This window comes from Sceloporus occidentalis, unplaced genomic scaffold (genome assembly GCF_023333645.1).
Source record: "Sceloporus occidentalis isolate IW3139 unplaced genomic scaffold, rSceOcc1.0.p SCAF_1, whole genome shotgun sequence".
Classification (NCBI taxonomy): Eukaryota; Metazoa; Chordata; class Lepidosauria; order Squamata; family Phrynosomatidae; genus Sceloporus; species Sceloporus occidentalis.
The window spans coordinates 186,372,295-186,394,772 of NW_028316981.1; the positions used below are offsets into that span (position 1 = coordinate 186,372,295).

At 41.2% G+C, this 22,478-nt stretch overlaps 1 protein-coding gene across 1 annotated transcript in view; it reads right to left on the reverse strand.

Moving 5' to 3' along the window:
• Positions 1-17,888, reverse strand: part of DCAF15 (DDB1 and CUL4 associated factor 15) — a 33,531-nt gene extending 15,643 nt beyond the window's left edge. The window contains exons 1-7 of the mRNA XM_089486832.1: positions 17,665-17,888; positions 12,625-12,722; positions 12,348-12,483; positions 11,116-11,222; positions 9,084-9,220; positions 7,912-8,082; positions 5,656-6,222 (exon numbers count right to left, since the gene is read on the reverse strand). Of these exons, the coding sequence (XP_089342958.1) occupies positions 5,656-6,222; positions 7,912-8,082; positions 9,084-9,220; positions 11,116-11,222; positions 12,348-12,483; positions 12,625-12,722; positions 17,665-17,790 (1,342 nt within the window). The 5' untranslated portion in view covers positions 17,791-17,888. The remainder of the gene's footprint in view (positions 1-5,655; positions 6,223-7,911; positions 8,083-9,083; positions 9,221-11,115; positions 11,223-12,347; positions 12,484-12,624; positions 12,723-17,664) is intronic.
• Positions 17,889-22,478: the final 4,590 nt, after the last annotated feature.

Below are 22,478 nucleotides of genomic sequence, written 5' to 3' on the forward strand. Positions count from 1 at the left end.
GGAGTAGCTAATACCCCAGAGGACAGGATCAAACTTCAGAATGACCTTAATAGATTAGAAAGCTGGACCAAAGCTAACAAAATGAATTTCAACACGGAGAAATGTAAGGTACTGCACTTAGGGCAGAAAAATGAAGTGAACAGATATAGGATGGGCGATACCTGGCTGAATGAAACTACATGTGAAAGGGATCTGGGAGTCCAAGTAGACCACAAATTGAACATGAGTTAAAAGTGTGATGCAGCAGCTAACAAGGCCAATGCGATTTTAGGCTGCTTCAATAAAAGTATAGTGTCTAGATCAAGGGAAGTCATAGTGCCACTATATTCTGCTCTGGTCAGGCCCCACCTGGAATACTGCGTCCAGTTCTGGGCACAATTCAAAAAGAATATTGAGAAACTGGAGCATGTCCAAAGGAGGGCGACTAAAATGGTGAAGAGTCTGGAAACCATGCCCTATGAGGAACGACTTAGGGAGCTGGGGATGTTCAGCCTGGAGAAGAGACGGTTAAGGGGTGATATGATAACCCTGTTTAAATACTTGAAGGGATGTCATATTGATGAGGGAGCAAGCTTGTTCTTTTGCTGCTCCAGAGACTAGAACATGGAGCAATTGATGCAAGCTGCAGGAAAAGAGGTCCTACCTCAACATTAGGAAGAACCTCCTGACAGTTAAGGGCTGTTCGACAGTGGAACACACTCCTTCCTCGGAGTGTAGTGGAGTCTCCTTCCTTAGAGGTCTTTAAACAGAGGCTGGATGGCCATCTGTCAGGGATGCTTTGAATTAGATTTCCTGCATGGCAGGTTAGACTGGATGGCCCTTGCGGTCTCTTCCAACTCTATGATTCTATGATATTCTGGGTTACATCAGCCAGCATACTAAGAATCTATTTTTATTTTATTTTTTAAGAGTTGTATGGTGATGGTTGCTGAAAAATAATAAAATAAATACATGTTTAAACATGGAATTTAGTTCCAAGAGCAGGGCTAGAATGATGACTCCTTACTAGGTTAATGGTGCATCCTTTCCACGGTGGTGGGACAGTGTGTCCCTGCGAGTCAAGAGGCTATGCTGATGGTAGCAGTGTTGCTGGTAGAGTCTGCCGTGTCAGACAGGCTTTTGCCTGGAGCCAGACAAAATGTGCCAAACAGCAACTGAGCAGCAGTAGTACTGGGGGTATGGGGTGACAATGGTGAAGGAGCTCTTGGAGATGACAGCATTGGCACCACAGCTAACACTTATTAGTACTGTACACAGGGAGACATAGTAAACCTCTTTTGAAGATCTTTTGCCGTGAAAACCTTATGATGAGACATTCCAAAATGAAACAAGATAGTGCCAGAAGATGAAACTCCCAGGTTGAATGGCACTCAAAGAGCTACTGGGGTACAGCAGAGGGCAAGAACAAGTAGGACTTTGGCTAATGAGGCAACTTGACTGAAGGTGAAAAGATGTTTAGCCACTAACATGCATAAAAGTGAAAGGGAAGCATGAAGCTGCATAACACACATTATAGGAACACAGAATGTGAGAAACATGAATCAGGGAAGTTAGACATAATATAACAAGAAATGGAATGTATAAAGGGAGATAAAGTGGAGAGGAATGGGACATTTTGAGTCATAATTACACAGTAAATGAAACTCTGGGGAAGAAATGGGGTGGCATTAAGGAGAGATGTAGCAAAAGCAGTCAAAAGATAGAATGCAAAGTCTGATGAATCATGTATGTAAGATTTCAGGAAAACCTACTAATATAACCATAATCCAAGTTTATGCTTCAGCTACAGAGACAGAAGAAGAAGAAACTGAAAGATTTTATGCTGGAGTCCAGGAGGAAACTTATTGCGTATTAAAACAGGACTTATTAGTTAAAGGTGATTGGAATGCAAAACTAAGAAACAGAGCAGAAAATTTGGCCTAAGATCAAGAAATGAAGAACAACTCATTGAATTTTGCAAGGCCAATAGTTTGTTTATCACAAACACATTTTTCAAATAACCAACGAGGCTATGGCCAGTATAGAAATCAAACAGATTACATAATTGGAAGCAGAAGATGGAAAAGCTCCATTCTCTGCAAGATGAGCAGCATGAAAAATATTCCTGTAGAATTTAAAGACAATCTAAAAATACATTTGCACTCATAGGCCTAACTGAGAGGAGCCAGAGGTCTGAAGCAGGGACATTGTAAGGGAGGGATACAAAAAGATATTATCTGCAGCCAAAAAGAAAGAGACGCTCCAATAATGGATAATAGATGAAACTTTTCAAACAGTTAAGGAAATATGAGAAAACAAAAGTAAAATGAGACAGGCTGTATCCACAATGTAGAAATAATCCAATCTGATTCCACTTTAACTACCATAGCTCAGTGCTATGGAATTCTGGGAATTGTAGTTTTGTGAGACATTTAGCCTTCTCTGTCAGAGAGCTCTGGTACAACAAACTAGTTCCCAGAATTCCATAGCATTGAGCCATGACAGTTAATGCAGTGTCAAACTGGATTACTTCTGTAGTGCAGATGCAGCCAAAAATAAGATCAGACTGCTGCATACAACTGTCCAACAACTTGTGCACAGGGACAAGAATTATTATAATAACCAATGGAGAGAAACAGAAGATGAGAATAAAAAGGAAGAACAAGAGACATCTTCTGCAAGATCTCAGAAATCAAAGGGAAATTTAAATCAAAAGTAAGGATGCTCTGTGAAGAGCAGGGGAACACATTACATGACCCACAAATAAAAAGCCAATTGAATCAATACATTGAAGAACTATAGAAAAGAGATGAAAGGATGATAGATTCATTAAAGGAAGAACATTAGAAGGTGAACATACAATTTTAGAAATTAAAGTGAGAGCTGTAACTCAAGAACGCTTGGGAGAAATAATTCACCAGGAACAGGTTCAAGCTACAGAAACAGGATCTACACTAGTTCTAATTAAAAGCTGTCAACAAATATGGAGAAGATATAGTCTCATCCCCAAAGGCTGCAGTAACCACAGGACCACTGCATTAATATTTCATGCAGCAAAGCGATGCTCAAAATTCTACAAAAAGAAAAGAAAAGAAAAGAAAAGAAAGAAAGAAAGAAAGAAAGGTCGGTTACACACCAGCACTTTAGTGCGTGACGAGCACGCTCGTCACGCACTAAACGGCGGCGGCCCTTCCATATGGCCGCCGCCGTGAGGACGTCACGGCCGCACCGCCTCTAGACGGGGCGGTGCAGACGTGACGTCCTCAATCCGCGGCAGGGCGCCTAGGGTGCCCTTTCCGCGGACCAGGAAGGAGCTCCGTTTCGGAGCTCCTTCCTGGTCCGCAGCGCCGCTTTGCTTCGCTGGGCGCAGCCTTCAGACGGCTGCGCCCAGCGAAGCAAGGGAGAAAGGGGCCAAGCAGCCCCTTTCTCTCCCTCCCCGCTGCCACGGGGTGTCCTTGGGGCTTGAAGCCCCAAGGACACCCCTTTTCAGGCTGCGGGGAAGCGGCGTTTTGCTGCTTCCCCGCAGCCTGAAAAGCGGCGGATCGGGGCCTCAGCGGCTGCCGGTGTAACCACTGAAGCCCCGATACTCCGGGGAAAGGGGTGGGTCCAGACCGCCCCAAGTGGGCGGTCTATAACTCGCCAAAGAGACACTTTTTCATACATGGAGCAAGAAATGTCAGGTGTCCAAACTAGGTTCTGGAAAGAAAGAGGCACTAGGAATAACATTGTAATAATGGAACACACCAAAGAATGTCAGAAGAAAATCAGTCTCTGTTTTATAGATTATAGCAAAGACTTTTATTGTGTAGATCATGAAAAACTATGGATTGTTTTTATAGGAATGAGAGTGCCACTACTCAGGACAAGAGACTACTATCAGGAAAGAATGTGGAAAAATGTAATGGTTTCCAATTGGTAAGGGGGTTGGGCAAGGCTCCATATTTTTCACCCTATCTGTTTAATTTGTATGTGGAACATATCATACATAAGGGAAGATTAGACTCTGAGAAAAGAGGTGTGAAAATTGAAGGAAGGAACATCAACAATCTAAGATATGCAGATGATACCACACTACTAGCAGAAAATAGCAAAGACCTGGAACAATTACTGAAGAAAGGACAAAGTCAGGTTTACACCTGGAACATTAAGAAAACAAAAATAATGACCACAGATGATTTATATAACTTTAAACAGACAATGATGACACTGGAACAGTTCAAAATTTTCCATACCTTGAATCAGTCATTAAACAGCAGTCAAGAAATCAGAAGAAGACCAGGATTTGGAAGGTCAGCTATGAAAGAGCTAGACAAGATCTTGAAGTGTCAAGATATATCACTGAACAATAAAGTTACGCTTGTCCATGTCATTGCATTTTGAAATTCTACAAACAGTTGTGAAAACTGGTCAATAAAGCTGATAAGAAGAAAATCAACTTATCTGAAATGTGATAATGAAGAAGAGTTCTATGGGTATCATGGACTGCAAAAAAGACAAATAAATGGGTACAGTAAACCAAGCCCAAACTCTCCCTAGAAGCCAATATGATTAAACAGAGACTGTCGTACTTTGGACATATCATGAGAAGACATGACTCACTAGAAAACACAATAATGTAGAAGGCAGTAGGAAACGAGGAAGATGAAGTACAGATGGAAAGACTTAAGGAAGCTACAGCTGACCTGAGTCTGCAACATGAGTAGGGGCTATTGACTTGGGAGTCTCTCATTCATAGGATTTTGATAAGCTGAAGACAATTTTGCCATTAACAACATCGTAACTTGGTGTATTTATTAGCTGTTACACTGGAACAACAGGTACCACTTGATATATTCAAGCCTAAAGCAACCAGGATCCGTAGACAGGCCAAAATAAAGCTGCTTCGCATCACTTTGGAAGCATGCTGTTTAAATGATGCATGCATCCTAAGAGTCCGGAAGCCGCGCCAAAGCCACAATTCAGTCCTAAGGACTAGAGCGCATCATTTAAACAGCATACCTCCGAAGTGACCTGAAGCAGCTTTATTTTAGCCTGTCTGTATGGGGCCATACATAAGCAGAAGGTGGAGGGAAGTTTTTAAATCCTTATGTTATACACAATATTTCCAGATAAAAGGCTCCTCATACAGTAATATTAGTATCAAATCCATTCCCAGTCCTGACTCAAAAAGGGGGATCAGAAGTTAAGGGAAGGAGTGTATATAATTGAATTTATGACTCAGTTGGTGGAGAAACAGTAAATCAAACCTACTATATTACAGTGAAGTTATATGTAGCATGTGTGTAAAAATGAATGTATGAAGATTAATGTATAATGAATATTGTTTTATTTTATGTTGTATTAAAATTGCAATACAAATAAATTTTAAAAAAGGGGGAATCAGACATAAAACCCACTAAAGATATGAGATAATATAGGAAGGAACGAAACCGTTTGTTATAGCTGTAAAAACACAGTGACACAAAACATTCCCAAGCCTGAAGACAACAACCTATGCTGGAACAGGAAGTCAAAACACTGGTATTCCATTGGAAAGAGTGCTGCTCCATCAGAACAACTGCAGAAATGAAAATGTTCATTACTCAGATGATAAGTTCATGCCCCAGTCTTAGAACATCAAATCCCTGCCACTTGCATTCCTCACATATTCATCTTTAATTTTCAAGTCACACTCACCATCCTCTGCTTCAGACGAGTCACTGGGTTTCAGGACATAGCGCAATTTGGTATAGTTCACATAGCCTGGCTCAGCAGGCTGGCTTTCCAGTTCAGAGCTGGCACTGAAAGAGTCTTTGGGGGACCCACCCGAATCTGAAAAACTGTCTACCACAGAATGTGTGGAACTACGGGTGCCACTTCCATGCAAGCAAGTTCCTGGAGTCTTCCCTAGGCTCCAAGAAGTTAATGTGCTCTGACCAGAGTCAAGAAGGCACTCAAGCCCACTTCCTGACTCCACTTCCATTGGGGCAGTGCCTTTGGCTTCCTTGGCCCTCCGGAAGATGTCTGCAACAAATTCCTTAGCCATAGCTACAGCAGGTGAGTCATGGTTTTCAATGTCCTGTAAAGGCACAGCAATACGCTGCTGCAAAGCAGCTCCACTCCGGCAAGGGCAGCTGTCTTTTTCCAGCACTTTCTCAGAGCCTACAGGGCACTGAGACACAAGAGTGGTGTGGCTGACATCCCCAGCAGGAGGCCAGGCCTGGCGACTTCGGTCATAAAGGATTTGGTAAAAGTTGTCCTCATCTGAAAAGAAACAAAAGAAGATCTGAAAGGCTGAATACAATTTAAATTTTGTAGTAAATCTGCTAATGTTTTCCAATCACTACTAAAAGTAGCTTCATTTGACTAAAAGTTACTTGGATAACATAAACTGCTCTCTCTTTCTAGGAAGGTGTAGTGTTAAGATGTAGGGAACTTATTATTTCTAGGACTCACTGCCTCTTCCTTGAGACAGAGCAGAAGAGGCTCAGCCCCTCCAGTCTTCAAGACTGCCTCTTGTTTATACATGTTTCACAGCTATGAGAAGGGGCATTTCAGCATCATGCATACAAACTGGCTTAGTTCGGAGCCAGAGCATACACACTGCTCCAACATCTATCTGTTTTAGTACTTAGCATTTCCATTTAAAGATCTGATACAAATGGTTATTAGGCAGGTGTAGGTGAACTGGTTTATATTATGTTTTACTTGACCAAAACCAACCAACCAATATAGACAAATCTTGATTTTTAATGCCTGAGGTCACTGGGGAGGTCTTCAGGGAGCATGTTCAACATCAATACTAGGTTAACGACAACTTCCCATAGGGTATTTACAGCTGCGGTTCAAAAATTATGGAATAGCCAACTGGAAGAGATCCGTCTCATCAATACCTTAGAAGCCTTTAAGAAGCCACTCAAAATGGATCTCTTCCAGCGGGTTTATCCATTGGACTCCATATAAAAGCTTATGATGATGTTCCACTCTCGACTATGATTATTGGCTACTGATGAACTGATTTTTAGAGAACTAATAGGAATGTGGTAAATTCAGTATTAGTGTTTTTTCAATTGCATTTGTATTATTGTATTATCTTATTGATGTAATCCTGCCTCGATCCTTGGGAGAGGCAGGAAATATAAATAAACTTTATTATTATTATTTCCTCCAGTAAATTCTGAGTGCAATCCAATTACTTCTTCCCACTGAAGCAAATAGCTGTCATCCAGTCCGCTCATAGGGGAAAAAATTAAGTGCCTCACAGCATGGCAATGGAGTCAAAACTTTCATAGAATCATAGAGTTAGAAGAGACCACAAGGGCCATCCAATCCAACCTCCTGCCATGCAGTAAATCACAATCAAAGCATCCCTGACAGATGGCCATCCAGCCTCTGTAAACTACACAAAGATCTTATAAATGATTCATTCTTTCTCTCATCTCCATCACATCAGAGTTTTTCACAACAGATGCTTTTCAAGACCAATTAATTTTTTTATACATTGACTTGGAGCAAATGCATACTACGATGTACAACAAGGTTTTTTCTGGGGGGCTTTTTTTGTCTGTTTGGGGATTTTTGCTTTTATCTAGAAATAGCTGTGTAGATTACATGTACAACAAACTTCAGTGAGAAAGATGAAAAACCTATGTCCCCCACTCCCCAAAAGTAAATGTCTTTGTTAAGGTTCTAATAAATGTAGCTAACTGCCCATAAAAAGCACAAAAGCAGCTACATTACAATAGGCTACTGCTGTTTCTCTGAAACTTAATCCATTTCCTATGTATGAATTCTCTAGTTTCTTAGGACAACCAAGGCATGTGAAATTTGAAACAGTATCATTCAGTAGTAACTGGAAATCTCAAAACTAGCCTTCCATATAACTAAGCAGATTATCCAAAGAGAAAAGCATTCATGAAGTGCCATATCATACACAATTTCCCAATTTCTTACCTGACATATGCACAGAAACAGCACAAGCCACTAGAGAATAGCTGGTGTTAAGCAGCACCACTTGGTCCTTCTTAAGTTGGAATGCTGGCTGGAATGTGGGGAAAGGGTACACCACCTGGTATTTAGTGTGTAGCATGAATCCATGTTGCAAACACTTGGCATTTGGATCACCTGTGCAAAGTATACAAACAAGAATCAGAACCAAGAAAGACAAACTGAACACAGTGATTAGTTTGCCATGGGAAGCTATTCTTTATCAAACACTTCCTAGGACATTCAGCTTTCTCCTAAAAGAGCCAGTGGGACTTCATTTCTAGATTTAAAATAACAGGCATCTCTGCATAATGACCCAGGAAATTAAGTGTTTTGAGTCTTGGAACAGACCCAGCTCTGAAGTTAAAACAAGAATCTTCTGGCTTTTGATAAAATTATTACACATCTTCAACATCCTATGTTGACCAGTGGCTGCATTAATTGGAACATGTAGTGCGCCATATAAATAACTGTAACTAAAACCAATCTTCTTCTTTCTATATAAATAAAAATGTAAATGTTCATGTGTTCAAAATCTTAAATCCCTGAAAGTTCTTCACCAACTGCTTTGAAATTTTGATAAAACGTCCCATTCGAATACACGCATGTTTTTATATACACATACCTATTATATAGATGTCACACCTGTGACAGGAAAAAATATGTTTTTAAAAAAACATCACCACCTGTTGGATATAACAGCAACACATGCTATACTAAATATTCAATTGGCGTTTGCAATCACCATCAATAAAGCTCAGGGCCAATCTTTAGACCTGTGTGGTTTAGATCTAGACACGGATTGCTTCTCACATGGACAATTATATGTTGCGTGTTCTAGAGTTGGCAAACCAGACAGACAATCTCTAAATCTACAGGGACAATGGAACAACAAAAAATATTGTATACCCATAAGCATTGTGAAATTCAACATTTCAGAAAGGTGCACTTTCACTTTTTCCCTTTTCCATTTCACCAGACTGAGCCACAGCAACGCGTGGCCGGGAACAGCTAGTATTAAATATTTTTGAAAAATGATGTACAGGAATATCTTGGTGATGCATTAGTTATGTTTTGGGTGCTTCCATTATTCAGAGCACCCTGCCAAAATATTTCCCTCAATGTCATTGCTCACTCACCTGGATGTGCAATGGCCATATCCCTGCAGCTTGAACAGTGCACAAGAGGAGGCATGGCAACCATGCTAATGTAGATATCCCGATGGTTTTCATCACTCATCATCATGTTCATGAGCAGCCCATTGGCTGAACGAGTACTATACCAGGAAAGAAACAGTAGAAATAATTTCTACTTTCCCTGTGTGTGTTCAGAACAGTTTACAAAATGTGCACTTTTTAGCTCTAGCCTCCAAATGAAGAACACTGCTAAATTAGCAATCTAGTCAACTGCTGTATGATCCTAAACCCACATGAACTGAAAAACTATGGCTCGTTACAGATGGGCCTAAAAGTACGTGCTCCGCGCATACTAGAGTTAGAAAGGAGCGTCCTTTCCGGACGCTCCCAACCCTAGCATGCGCGGAGCGTGCACAAAATGGCGGCGGCCGTTCCATATGGCCGCTGCCATTACGACGTCACGACCGTGCCGCATCCAAACGAGGCGGTGCAGACGTGACGTCTTTGCGCCGCACGAGGGCGCCTAGAGCACCCTTTTCATGGCATAAGGAGGAGCTCCGAAACAGAGCTCCTTCTGGGGTTTGCGTCGCTGGGGGTAGCCTTTACATGGCTGCACCCAGCGACGTAGAGGAGCCCCTTTCTCCTCCTCCCCGCAGTCGCCGGGTGTCCTTGGGGCTTGAAGCCCCAAGGACACCCCTTTCCAGGCCGCGGGGAAGCGGCCTTTTGCCGCTTCCCCACGGCCTAGAAAGCGGCGGATCAGGGCCTCGGAGGCTGCCAGTCTGGCAGCTGAGGCCCCGATACAGCGGGGAAAGGGGCGGGTGCAGTCCGCCCCGAACGGGCGGCCTGTAACCCACCTAAGTTCCAAAACACACTGTACAAATCATCCAGTCTGAAACTGCTTTAACTGCACTTGCTCAGTGCTAAGGAATCCCGGGGAGTGTAGTTTATTGTGGCACCACAGCTCTCTGGCGGAAGACTAAATGTCTCGCAAAACTACAGTTCCCAGAATTCCCTAGCATTGAGCCAAGGCAGTTAAAGAGGTGTCAAAGCAGATTATTTCTGCACTGTGTTTTGGACCTATATCATGCCAAAATCAATAGCCCACTGAGTAACAGTACACTTGTCCCTCCACATTTGCTGGGGTTAGGGGCACAGGACCCCCGTGAATGTGGAAAAACCACAAATAACAAAAATACGATGTTTTTACCAGAGAGAACACCTTTCTAGGAATCTCTAGGTCCTCCAGTTGCAACTCTGTGGTCAACATCTGGCAGACATTGACCACAGAACTGCGCTGGAAGAGCTGCAAATGTCTAGTGAAGTGTTCTCTCTAGGAATCTCTAGGTCCTTCAGTGTGACTTTTGGTAAAAGTTGACCACAGTGTTGTGCTGGTGGACCTAGATATTCCTAGAGAGAACATATTAATAAAGTCTGTGAATAATCAAATCCACAAACGACCGTTTCACAGGGGTTGCCTAAGAACATCGGAAAACACATATTTTATGGCTGGGGGCCACCACAACATGAGGAACTATATTAAAGGGCCGCAGCATTAGGAAGGTTGAGAACCACTGGCATAGACAGATGAGGTGGCCATTTATTAAGCCCAGTGATACATCTTGCTAATTACTGCTCCATTTAGCTATATATACTCCATTTCTTAGTTATAGCCCTTCCCCTAATCATTACACTTCCCTGAATAATTGCACTTAGTTGGTGATAAAAGTAAAAGCTCCTAAATTGACTTTCATCTATCTCTTTTATCAGAAGCCTACTTCATTGCAGCACAGAATTAGCCAAGTTCCACATTTTCCTTAGCTTGCCAGGCTGATATATATTGGTAAAAGTCATAAATTTGGTTTAAAGTGTAGGAGTGTGATGCACTTACACATCTACAGTTTTTAGCATGGCAAACACAAGAGAAAATATCCCAGAATGCCTCAAGCAAATATAGCCAGTTGCTGCCTCTCAGAGAAACATGGGACACTGAAGTAGCACATTCCACTGTCTCAATTTTAATTTAAGAAAAACCTACTTGAAACCAAAGACGATGACTTTGGAGGAATCACTGGGCCATTCACACACAGTCAGGTAAAGGTCACTGTAGATTTCTTCATCTTGGAACAACTGAACCTGGCGTACCTGAAGGAGCAACAAAACACTTACTGAAACTTAGCTAGTTTTTACAAGCAAGATGCCAGGAACAATGAACAGCAAGATACACAGAAAAAATATTATTTCAGCATAGTCAGTTTTGGTAGCTAATGCTTGTGATACTATATCTGATTCAATGAAGCTACAAAGTAGGACTAACCTTAATCTGCTTCCATACCGAGGAGACTAATTTTCTCATCTAAATATGCAATGCTATATGCTCAAGGCTAGGGTTAAAGAGTTAATAGAATAATATTATCTTGATTGCTACAAAAGCCTGCAAAAATAATCAAGTCTGAGCTAAATTTAACTGTCACTGCTCAATGCTTTGGAATTCAGGGAGCTCTAGTTTTGTGAGATATTTAGCCTTCTCTGTCCAGAATTCCACAGCATTGAGCCATAGCAGTTAAAGTGGTGTCAAACTGGACTATTCCTGTAGTGCCGATGCAGCCATAGAAACCCCTACATACCTACTTTTGAAATCTAGCCAAGACATGATGTAAAATTTCATAAACGTAATTAATAATTGATGATTATGAAAGCACACAAATGCCCCAAAATAAACAGGAACTTTGCCACCAGCACTACATGAATAATGCGACAATCATTGCAAACAACGGTTCATTTTAAAGACAACAGCCTTTATCACTTGTTTTTAGAAACCTGAAGGTCTTTGTTAGTCAAAGACTGGTAAACTATAGCTTTCAGATGCTTGAGAATCAAGAGAGTAGTATTCTAATGACCATGAGGACAAAACAGCAAACATCATGCTGGAGTATTTTATACTGGCTTCCATACTTATGTTAATAAGTGTCATCTGGGCTGCAACTGCATATGGAACTAAAGTCTCTAGGCTTAGGTAACTGATGTTACACACAGAGAGCACCCAGCTACTAAATGGGATTTCATCTCCACTCTTGCACAGAGATCAAACTAGCTGCCTCCTGTTGCAAAGAGGAGCCCTTGCCTGCTTCTTGAAGCTATGAAGTGCCTTCCACAGAATTCCACCAAAATTGTGCTTAATTCTGCAGGTCAAGCCACTTGCCCCAACTTTTACAATCACAAGAAGTGTTTCTTCAATGCTCTTTGCATCACACGTGCAATGGTCCGTACCATTTTTAGTTTGCTGTGAACATTGAACTCCCACCAGTAGAGATGGTAGATATAGAAGGAAAAGTCGTCATCACCACTACTGCTAGTGTAGGACAGGACATATCTTCCACACTTAGAAAAGCCAAGGAATATGTGCCTGCAATGCAAAAAAGACAAAGGAAATCAGGTTCTGGTTACAAGACTCTCACACTTCACAGATACAATGCATCTTTTCACACCAAGGAAAGAGGACAGCACCATGACAGATCTATCAATGGATAACACACCATAATCTTACCCTGCGCATAAGAAATGTTCATCAACAATGCTCTTCAGCGACACGCAAACCCTTGGTGGCAGTTTACGGAACAGGCGAGGTGAGAGCTGTCCACTGATCTGCAAGATACATCAAGTCATTAAGAGAGATTCTCTTGACAGTCTTAAAAGTACCACAAAGTGGAGGAAAAAGAATGGCGCTCATCAGGGTCACGTGGCTATTACTGAAAGTAGAACAGTATCACAAGCAACAGGTTTGCTCTTCATGTGACTTTAGGTGCCAGTCATCTGAAGGCCTTCCTGCACAACCCAGACACACTTTCTGTTCACACAAGTATCATCTTGTCATTCAGGTCAGGGATCAGGCTAGCACCAAGGAATAAGAATGAACTTAAAAGGAGAGCAAGAAATCGACTACATTAATAATGGAGATGTGCAGCATAAGGAGACCCTTTTAACTGACTAGTGTCAGCAACTGGAGAAGTGAAAAGCCCTCAGGGAATTGGTTTCCCACTCCATAGCAGTTAAAGCTTCTGTTATGACTGCCATATTACTGCGTACCATTTAACAGAACAAAATCCTATTCCAAGGCTGTGTGATTCAAAACTCTTGCTGGGTCGCATCCCCTCAAAGACAAGCATATCATCTTGCTGTTCAATTTATTTTTTACATTTCCGCTTAATTATGAAAATTCCGCACACATTAAAAATGCTTCCTCATCCAACTACAGCACTTTGCTTGCAAGTGAACAACAAAAGAGACTCTTTAGCTTTGAAGAGAACGAGATTCAGTTCTCATTTCACTCAACTTTTGGCAAAAGTCCAGCTTCCCATGAAGTATGGATACTCAGAATATAACAGATGGGTCTTTTAGTACAATATGGCATGTCTATGGAGAATAGGTCTGATCAATGGCTAAGAATTTTCATGAACACACAACATATATATCTCTGAAGAGAGTACTGATGCCTCACCATCTGCTGTCCACCTTATACATGTTTTGCTTAAGAGCCAGAAGCATCTGGCTACAAAACAAAAATGCTTGGCTAGATGGACATTTAGTTTATTCTAGCAAGGCAATTCCTGTGTTTCTGTGACAAAGACTCGATATGACAGAGGATTAAAAAGGTTTTAAAGTACTTCACTGACAAACACATGATCCTTTTGCAGTATGGAAAAAAGACTCAGTACATGGCCCATGTTGAGTACCACATGTTACCCTAACCCATGGCGATTCTTGCCATCCCACAATTTATATCCTGTCTTTTGGACCAAGCATTTCCAATGGGCATCACTATACAAAATTAACAACCCATCCCTTCTTGTTCCACCCCCCACCAATGTATAAACAACCCACTGTTTCTCCATCTTTCCTACAGGTACACAACCCCTTCTTTCACCCACATTTCCACCACAGCATGACTCACTGTCCCTTAATTGCAGCTCTCTCCCTTCTATCTTGTAACAAACCAGTTCAAGCTGAGGGAGAAAAATGGGTGTCCAAGATCATCTAGGGCCTCATTCCCGCTAACTTTTAAACCGGATCGCAAATCAGTTTAAACTGGTTTAAATTACCATGGTTTGCACTTGAACCAAACAGCTGAAGCAATTCGGAGGGGAGGCCATGCACTAGACCCATTTAACCCACATCTTTTTGACGTTGATTTTTTGCAGGGTCTTTTTGAATAAGTCGTTTCCGTGCAAGTGTGAACCAGATGCGGATGGGAATCAATTTAAACTTGCCATTTTGAATTGATTCATTCGTCAATGTGAACCACAAGTGGGCTATTTTATTTTATTTTGCAGCAAGAAAATGTGATTGGGGCAAATGTAGTGTGAACCACACTCCGCTGCCGAACCGACCCCTCGATTCAGATTGCAACATGATTTATTTGTAAATGGGAATGTGGCCTGGTTAAGCTTAGAGCTTAAGAAAGAACTGAACCTCAATGGATCTCAATGAGACAAGGCCACTATTTAAAACATTTTCACATATGCTTTATCTGCCAAGGAAACCCCATGACAGGTTCACCTTAGGGTCACCATAAGTTGGAAACAGACTGAAGGCACACAACAACAAAAACAGCACTGTGCCTACATTAAGAGACAATGTATACCCTCTCCTTCAGTTTAAGAGTTCGTAATAATATTGGCATACAAACTGTACTAGAGCTGCCTTCTCATCATCTCTCTCTCTCACTCTCCATCCCCTACCTTTTCGCTCAACTATTCCTTGATGCACTTGCATTGTAGAAAAAATGCCATCTGACACCACTTGTGAGTGCTGTAGCTCCATCCTACAGAAACTTGGGATTTGTAGTTTTACAAGGTGTTTATCCATCTCCGCCAAAGAGTGCTGGCGCCTCACAAAACTACGGATATAAAGATTCTATAGGACGGACCCATTGCAATTGAACCGGTATCAAACTGCATTATTTCTTCAGTGCAGATGCACCCCTAGGGATCTCGCACATAGATGCATACATCCTACCGTAGACCTGCTGTTAGTTTGCATCTGTAGTATTATTATTATTTGGAACATCAATTCTCCATCTTTGCTGGTGTCACACACCTCTGTCACCCACCAACATGTGCTACTTGCTCTCCCACTGCGATTGGCACTTCCCACCCATTAGGGAAAAAGCCCCCACAGCAGCCCCAATGCCTTCAGCTGCTGCAGGGAAACTAAGAGAGCCTTGTGGCCCTTCATTCATCAAAGCTGCAACATGTTGCCCTCGGACAGCAGGACACACTCCCAGGCACCCTGCCCTTTCCCCACACTTTCACTTATGGCCATGCTTTCATTTAAACACACACGCAAAACCAGCAATGCAAAGGAAATTGGGGAAGGCTTGTGAGGGTGTAAATTTGTGCATGTGTATATGTGTGTGTGTGTGTGTGTGTGTGTATGTAAATAGAAATAACATTTACATTTCATACAATTCTATAGAGATATATACACATTATTATTATTATTATTAACCTTTATTTATAAAGCGCTGTAAATTTACACAGCGCTGTACATACAATCTTTTTAATTAGACGGTTCCCTGCCCTCAGGCTTACAATCTAAAAAGACATGACATAAAAGGAGAAGGGAAAGGTGGTGGGGCTAGTAGGCTAATACATATAAAGTACATAGCAATATAGGAAATGGTTCGATAAAACATATACATATAGAAGAAACTGGGAAGGCTTGTTGTAAGGTTGTAAACTGGTGTGTGTGTACAGAGAGAAAAAGAGCATTTACATTTCATACAATGCTATACACAAAAAATTGGGGAATGCTTGTAAGGGTGTAAATTGGTGTATATGCGTGTATATTTGTGTGTATGTGTGTGTGTATATAATATATATAATATATATAATAGCATTTACATTTCACACAATTGGTGAAGGCTTGTAAGGTTGGAAATTGGTGTGTGTGTGTATACACATACATATACACACATACCAACAGCATTTACATTTCATACAATTGGAAAAGGCTTGTAAGATCACACACTTGTCCCTCCACATCTGCTGGAGTTAGTGGCACAGGACCCCCATGAATGTGGAAAAACCGCAAATAACAAAAAGACAATGTTTTTACCTGAGAGAAGACATCTCTAGGTCCTCCAGGGCAACTCTGTGGTCAACGTCTGCCAGACTTTGGCTATAGAACTGCCCTGGAGGAGCTACAAAGGCCTCGTGGAATGTTCTCTCTAGGAATCTCTAGGTCCTTCAGTGTGACTTTTGGTTAAGTTGACCATAGAGTTATGCCAAAGGACCTCTAGAGAGAACGTATTAATAAAAACCATGAATAATCAAATCCACAAAAGTCAAAGCTGCAAATGTGGAGGGATGAGTGTACATATATGTACATAAAACTTGGGAAAGCTTGCAGGGTGTAAATTGGTGTCTATGTATACCTATGCACACAGGAAGCCTCCCTCAGTTTATGTATGTATGTGTATGTGTATATGTGTGTGTGTGTGTGTGTGTTTATCCCCTTGCTGCAAACAGCTGATTGCTGACTACCTGACTTTTTTATTTCTAAGGGTATTTTGTCAGGATATTGTGTTGGGAGGGAGGGAGGGAGGGAGGGAGGGAGGGAGGGAGGGAGGGGTATTAATTGGTATTTTATCTCGTTATGTTCTATTTTACATTGGGATTTTTTAATCGTACTGTAAGCCACCACCTCAGTCCTGAGGGAGGGGAGAGGAGGGGAGGGGGTAAAAGAATTAAAATACTGTTGTTTTATTATTATATTATTATTATGTTACATAATTATATAGTTATATCCTTATTATAATATTCTAATATTATTATTATAGTATTTATATTATATTATTCTTATTCTTATATCATTACTATCTTATAATATTTTATTATTGTTATATTATTATTCATATTATAATATTGTTATTCTTGTAACATTATTGTTCTTATTACATTCTTATTATGATACAGTATTCTTATCCCTATTATATTCTTATACTATTATATTCTTATAATATTCTTCTTCTTATATCCATATATTATAATTATTATAGTATTACAGTATTCTTATTATATTATATTGTTATTATTATTATTATTATATTCTTATCATTATCCTTATTATATTCTTATTCTTATATTATATTACAGTATTATACTATTATATTCTTATATTATAATTATTATGGTATTATAATATTCTTGTTATAATAAATTATTATTATTATTATTGTTATTATTATGATATCCTTATTACATTATTGTTCTTATTATATTGTTACACTATCATATTCTTATTCTTATAATATTCTTATTATACGATCCTTATTCCTATATTATTTTTATCCTTATTATATTCTTATTCTTGTATTCTTGTTATGTTATAATTGTTACAGAATTATAGTATTCTTATAATACATTGTTATTACATTATTCTATATTAATATTCTTATCATTATCCTTATTATATCATTATATTATTAATTATACTATTATATTCTTATTCTTATATCCTTCTTCTTCTTCTTCTTGTTCTTCTTCCTCTTCCTTGGCGTCCCTTGCCCTGCCTCCCTCCGCCTCACCTTGACGCGCTCCAGCTGCCTGACCACATGCTCCCTCCTGCCGCCTCCGCGCCCAGACTCCGCCGAGCTCCGCTTCCCTCCCGAGGAGGAACCGCCGCCCCGCTCCGGTTTCGAGCTCGGCGCCATTTTCCTTCCCCGTCCGCCGCGCTACCGCCCTCCTTCCTTCCCGCTCCCGCACGCTCATTGGCCAGCCCTGGCACGGGAACGAGCGCCTATTCGCCTACGCTCTCAAAGGCAGCCCCGCTTTCTGAAACGCTATTGGCTAGTAGCTCCCGTCAAAAAAAACAACGCCGAGAGCTTTTTCAGCATGTCAAGCACCCTCTCCGGTTTCTGATTGGCGGGATCGCCTTTCAATCTAGGAACGTCACGGTTGCCACGGTGAAGGAGAAGAGCTGAAGCCCCGCCCCTCTAAGGCTCTCAAAGGCGGACCCCACTTTGTGAACCGCTATTGGCTAATAGCTCCCGTCCATCATCAAGGAGGGAACGAAATTAAAAAAACAACGCCGAGAGGTTTTGGGTTTCTGATTGGCGGGATAGCCTTTCAATCCACAAACGTCACGGTTGCCATGGTGAGGGAGAAGGGCCAAAGCCCGCCTCTCTAAAGCTTCTTCATCTCCATCCCTAATGCAGGGAAAGCCATAAATGAGTGGAGGAAGGTATCCGTTGCCTTGGCAACCAGGATTGGGCCTGTGGCCTGGGAAAGGAATGAGGCCTTCCTTCAAGTCGTTTTTGACTTATTTCTTATTATTCTTTATTGAATATAAAACATATTTTATATGTTTATTTTTATATGACTTATTTTTTATTTATTATTCTTTATTTATTATAAAACATAAAATCAAAAACACACATAAAACATTTAAAAACAGTACAAAACATACAGCATAATAAAGACATACGTGCCATGTTTACATATATTTACAAAACCTCTAAACACAAACACTGAAAAAATAAAACAAAAAACTAAGCATTTGTAAACAAAACTTCCTTTCTTTTCAAGTTCTATTAATATATATATAGAAATATATATATAATATATATATACTATAAGTTTTTTCTCCCCATAATAAGACCTCAAAAAGAGCAAAAAAAAAAAAAATTCTACATAATTTTAAAGCAAAACATAACAAAAATAACGCCATATTTGTAATTTGATATTTTTTCAGTCTACATCTTTTAGTTTTACATTACATCGGTCAAGTCGTTTTCAACTTATGGCGACCCTAAGGGGAGCCTATTGTGGGGTTTCCTTGGGAAGATTTGTTCACAGATTTGTGCCATTGCCTTCCTCTGAGGCTGAGAGAGTGTGACTTCTTGCCCAAGATCACCCAGTGGGTTTACATGAATGAGCAGGGATTTGAACCTTGGTCTCCAGAGTCATAGCTCCAGAAAGCACACATTGCAGAAATAATCCAGTTTGAGACTGCTTTAACGGCCCTGACTTAGTGCTAGGGAATCCTGGGAATTGTAGTTTATTGTGGCACCAGAGCTCTCTGACAGAGAAGCCTAAATGTCTCACAAAAGTCCAGTTCTCAGAATTCCCCCGTACTGAGCCAGAGCAGTTAAAGTGATCTCAAACTGGATTATTTTTGCAGTGTGTTTTGCACCATAGATCTAACCGAATGAAAGGAGGAGTGTTTACAACGGTGCTAGCAGAGTTTGGGGGAGAATCCCTTCTTAGCAGGACGTTGTAATGCAAACATATTAATAATGAATTTATGTGCTTTGGAGTTGAGCCCTGGCAGTGAAAAGAGCTTCTGGGGCTCATTCCTGGTTCAAATTAAATCTCACACGTAGGCTGATTTTGGAGAGTTTTTGGCCAAGTTCAATGAGGCCCTGGCCATGGCTTCATAACATTCCTCTATCTTATATGTAACCCAATCGCTTTTGGGAAATTACAAGTGATCAATTCCAGAGTCTCTGGGAATATTCCTGGCAACAACTCTCAGAACTGTATAAATTTGCATGACAGTAAGAAAAACCAGAACCACCTGCTCTTGTTTATAGACGGTCTCTTATTACATAAGTCTGGGTTCGCCATAGCGGAGATGCCTGATTGATGTGTGTGGCTTTGAGGGACACAAAAAAGCTGTAAGGACAAGATTTAGGACATTAGGGAACTTGACCACTGTTTATATTACTGGGGCTGCATCCACATTGCAGAACTAATCCAGTTTGACACCAATTTAATTGCCATCGCTCAATGCTATGAAATTCTGGAAATTGCAGTTTTGTGAGACATTTAGCCTTCTCTGACAGATAGCTCTGGTGCCACAACAACTTACAGTTCCCAGAATTCCACAGAATTGAGCCAAAGTGGAGTCAAACTGGATTATTTCTGCAGCATGGATGCAGCCTGGAACAGCAAAAATCTTACTAGAGTGATTTATTTTACCTGTGGGAAGGATTGTCTTCTCTTAAACCTGTGCTCTTTCTGTGATAGTAGTGCAGTGATGGGGAAGAAACTGCTATGGCAAAAAACAAGTCTTCATAAGGAGGGCACATATATCAAGCCTTTCTGGATGATCAAACCAGTGGTCCAGCATCCAGTTTCCGACAGCGGCCATATAGATGCCATGGAAGAGCATGAAACCAAAAAACAGAGAAATAAGATAGTATCCCTCCACATCTAGAATTCAGGGATAAGCTACCTCTAAATCAGACCATGGAATCGTTATCTTTTTGGGCAGCAGTTCCCGGAACCTGAGGCTGGGGGATTCTGGGATCTGTTTTTCCCAAAAGTAATTTTTCCAAACTCTGATCTAAATGTTGTTCGATGTAAAGTTGAAGGCTTCTCTGAAGATGCCAGCCAGAGATGCTGGCGAAACGTCCGGAAGAAACTTTTCTGGAACATGGCCACATATAGCCCGAAAAACCCACTAAATGTTGTTCCATCATGGCTGACACTGGTAAGCTACTCTTCTTTATACATGTCAGACCATGGAATCACTATTTTTATGGACAGCCGTTCCCAGAACCTGGGGCTGGGGGATTCTGGGAGTCATCACTTCCAAAAGTATTTTTTCCAAGCTCTTTTCTAAATGTAGATCCATCATGGATGATGCCTATAGGCTACTCCTCCATATATTTATCTAATTCCATTTTAAAGACAGGCTATGGGGCCGACGTTCCCACGTCTTGTGCCAGTGAATTGCACAAGCTAATTATATATTGGATGAAGAAATACTTTCCTTCCGACTGTCCTGAATCTGAGTCAGTTTCATGAAGTGACCTTGTGTCCTAGTGTTGCAAGAGACGGAGAAGTAGGCTTACCATTTGTCCCAGAAAACCAGGAAAATCCCAGATTGAAGGATTTAAAAAATGTCTCCACCAGCTGGGCTGGTTGAAGCAACAAACTACAAATCCCCAGAATGTAAATTGGTTTGCCATATATCAATATAGACAGCAACTGAAATACAGCGGGCCCTTGGTGCTGGGGTTTGCTTCCAGGACCCCCATGGATACCAAAATCCATGGATGCTTAAGTCCCATTATGTAGACTTGCGTAGTCAAAGGTTGTCCATCCTATAAAACAGAGAAAGCAACGTTTGCTTTTTGGCATTTGTACATTTTTTCCAATATTTTCAAGCCATGGTTGGTTGAATCCATGCATACGGGAGGCTGAATGTATGCAATGTTAAATGTCAAAATGTGGAGAGGTGGGTGGGATGATAAGGCGCCCCAATCCTGTCTTGCATACTCTTGCCTGGTTTTGTGGAAGAGAATAACAGCAACTCTAAGGAGAAACATCTGCTTGACATCCTGTTTTTAGTTGCAGCAGCAGTAGCTGTGCTGGTTCTCCCTGGTTCCCCACGGGGGATAGCTTTCCATCCTCCATGACCCAAATCCCCAGAATGAAAGGCTCTCAAGGCACATTGCGGCCTTGCAAAGAATGGCCTGTGGCTGGGACAGGGATGGAAGCCAAGCCATTTCCCCCCGTCAGCATCTCTTCTCTTAAATTGTGGCCCTGTCTTGTCTCGTGCCTACAGTTCTTCCCTTGAAAACAAAACATTTTCTTGGGCATTTGGGCCTGAGTGGGCTTTAAGTCTTGGGAGTTAGCTTGATGAATTTACAGCCTCTGAGACAGGAACTGGACTGTGCTGATGCCAGGGAAAGATTTTTGATGGGTGCTATTCTGAGGGAGGGGGTTACTTTGGAGGCTTTATGCCTAAGCAGCAGGTCCCAGTTAGAAAAAAGTTGGGGCATCTGGCCTAGTGCTTTGAGGGTTGGACTATGACTCTGGAAACCAGATTCCCAGCTCGGCCATGGAAACCCACTGGGTGACTTTGGGCAAGTAACATACTCTCAGCCTCAAGGGAAGGCAGTGGCAAGCCTTCTTGGGACAAATCTTCTTTTTCTTCACAGTTGCTCCCAAACATTTGGTCCTCCAGGTGTTTTGGATTTAGGCTCCCTGGCTTCCAAGGTGATTGGGAATTCTGGGAGTTGAAGTACACCTGAAGGACCACTGATACCCTGCCTGTATTCTGTTGTTTCTGTCCTTAGTTAAGGACATGGGCAGAAGGAGGAGGAGCCAGCCTGCAAAATTTACCTTCCCCATACTATCTTAACTAAGGACAGAAACAGCAGAATTCAGGCACCTTACTAACGTCTCTAATTTTTCTCCTGTTTGGTATGTAACATCTTATTATTATTATTATTATTATTATTAACCTTTATTTATGAAGCGCTGTAAATTTACACAGCGCTGTACATACAATCTTTTAGTTAGACGATTCCCTGCCCTCGGGCTTACAATCTAAAAAGACATGACACAGAAGGAGAAGGGAGTGGTGGAGGGAAAGGATGATGAAGAA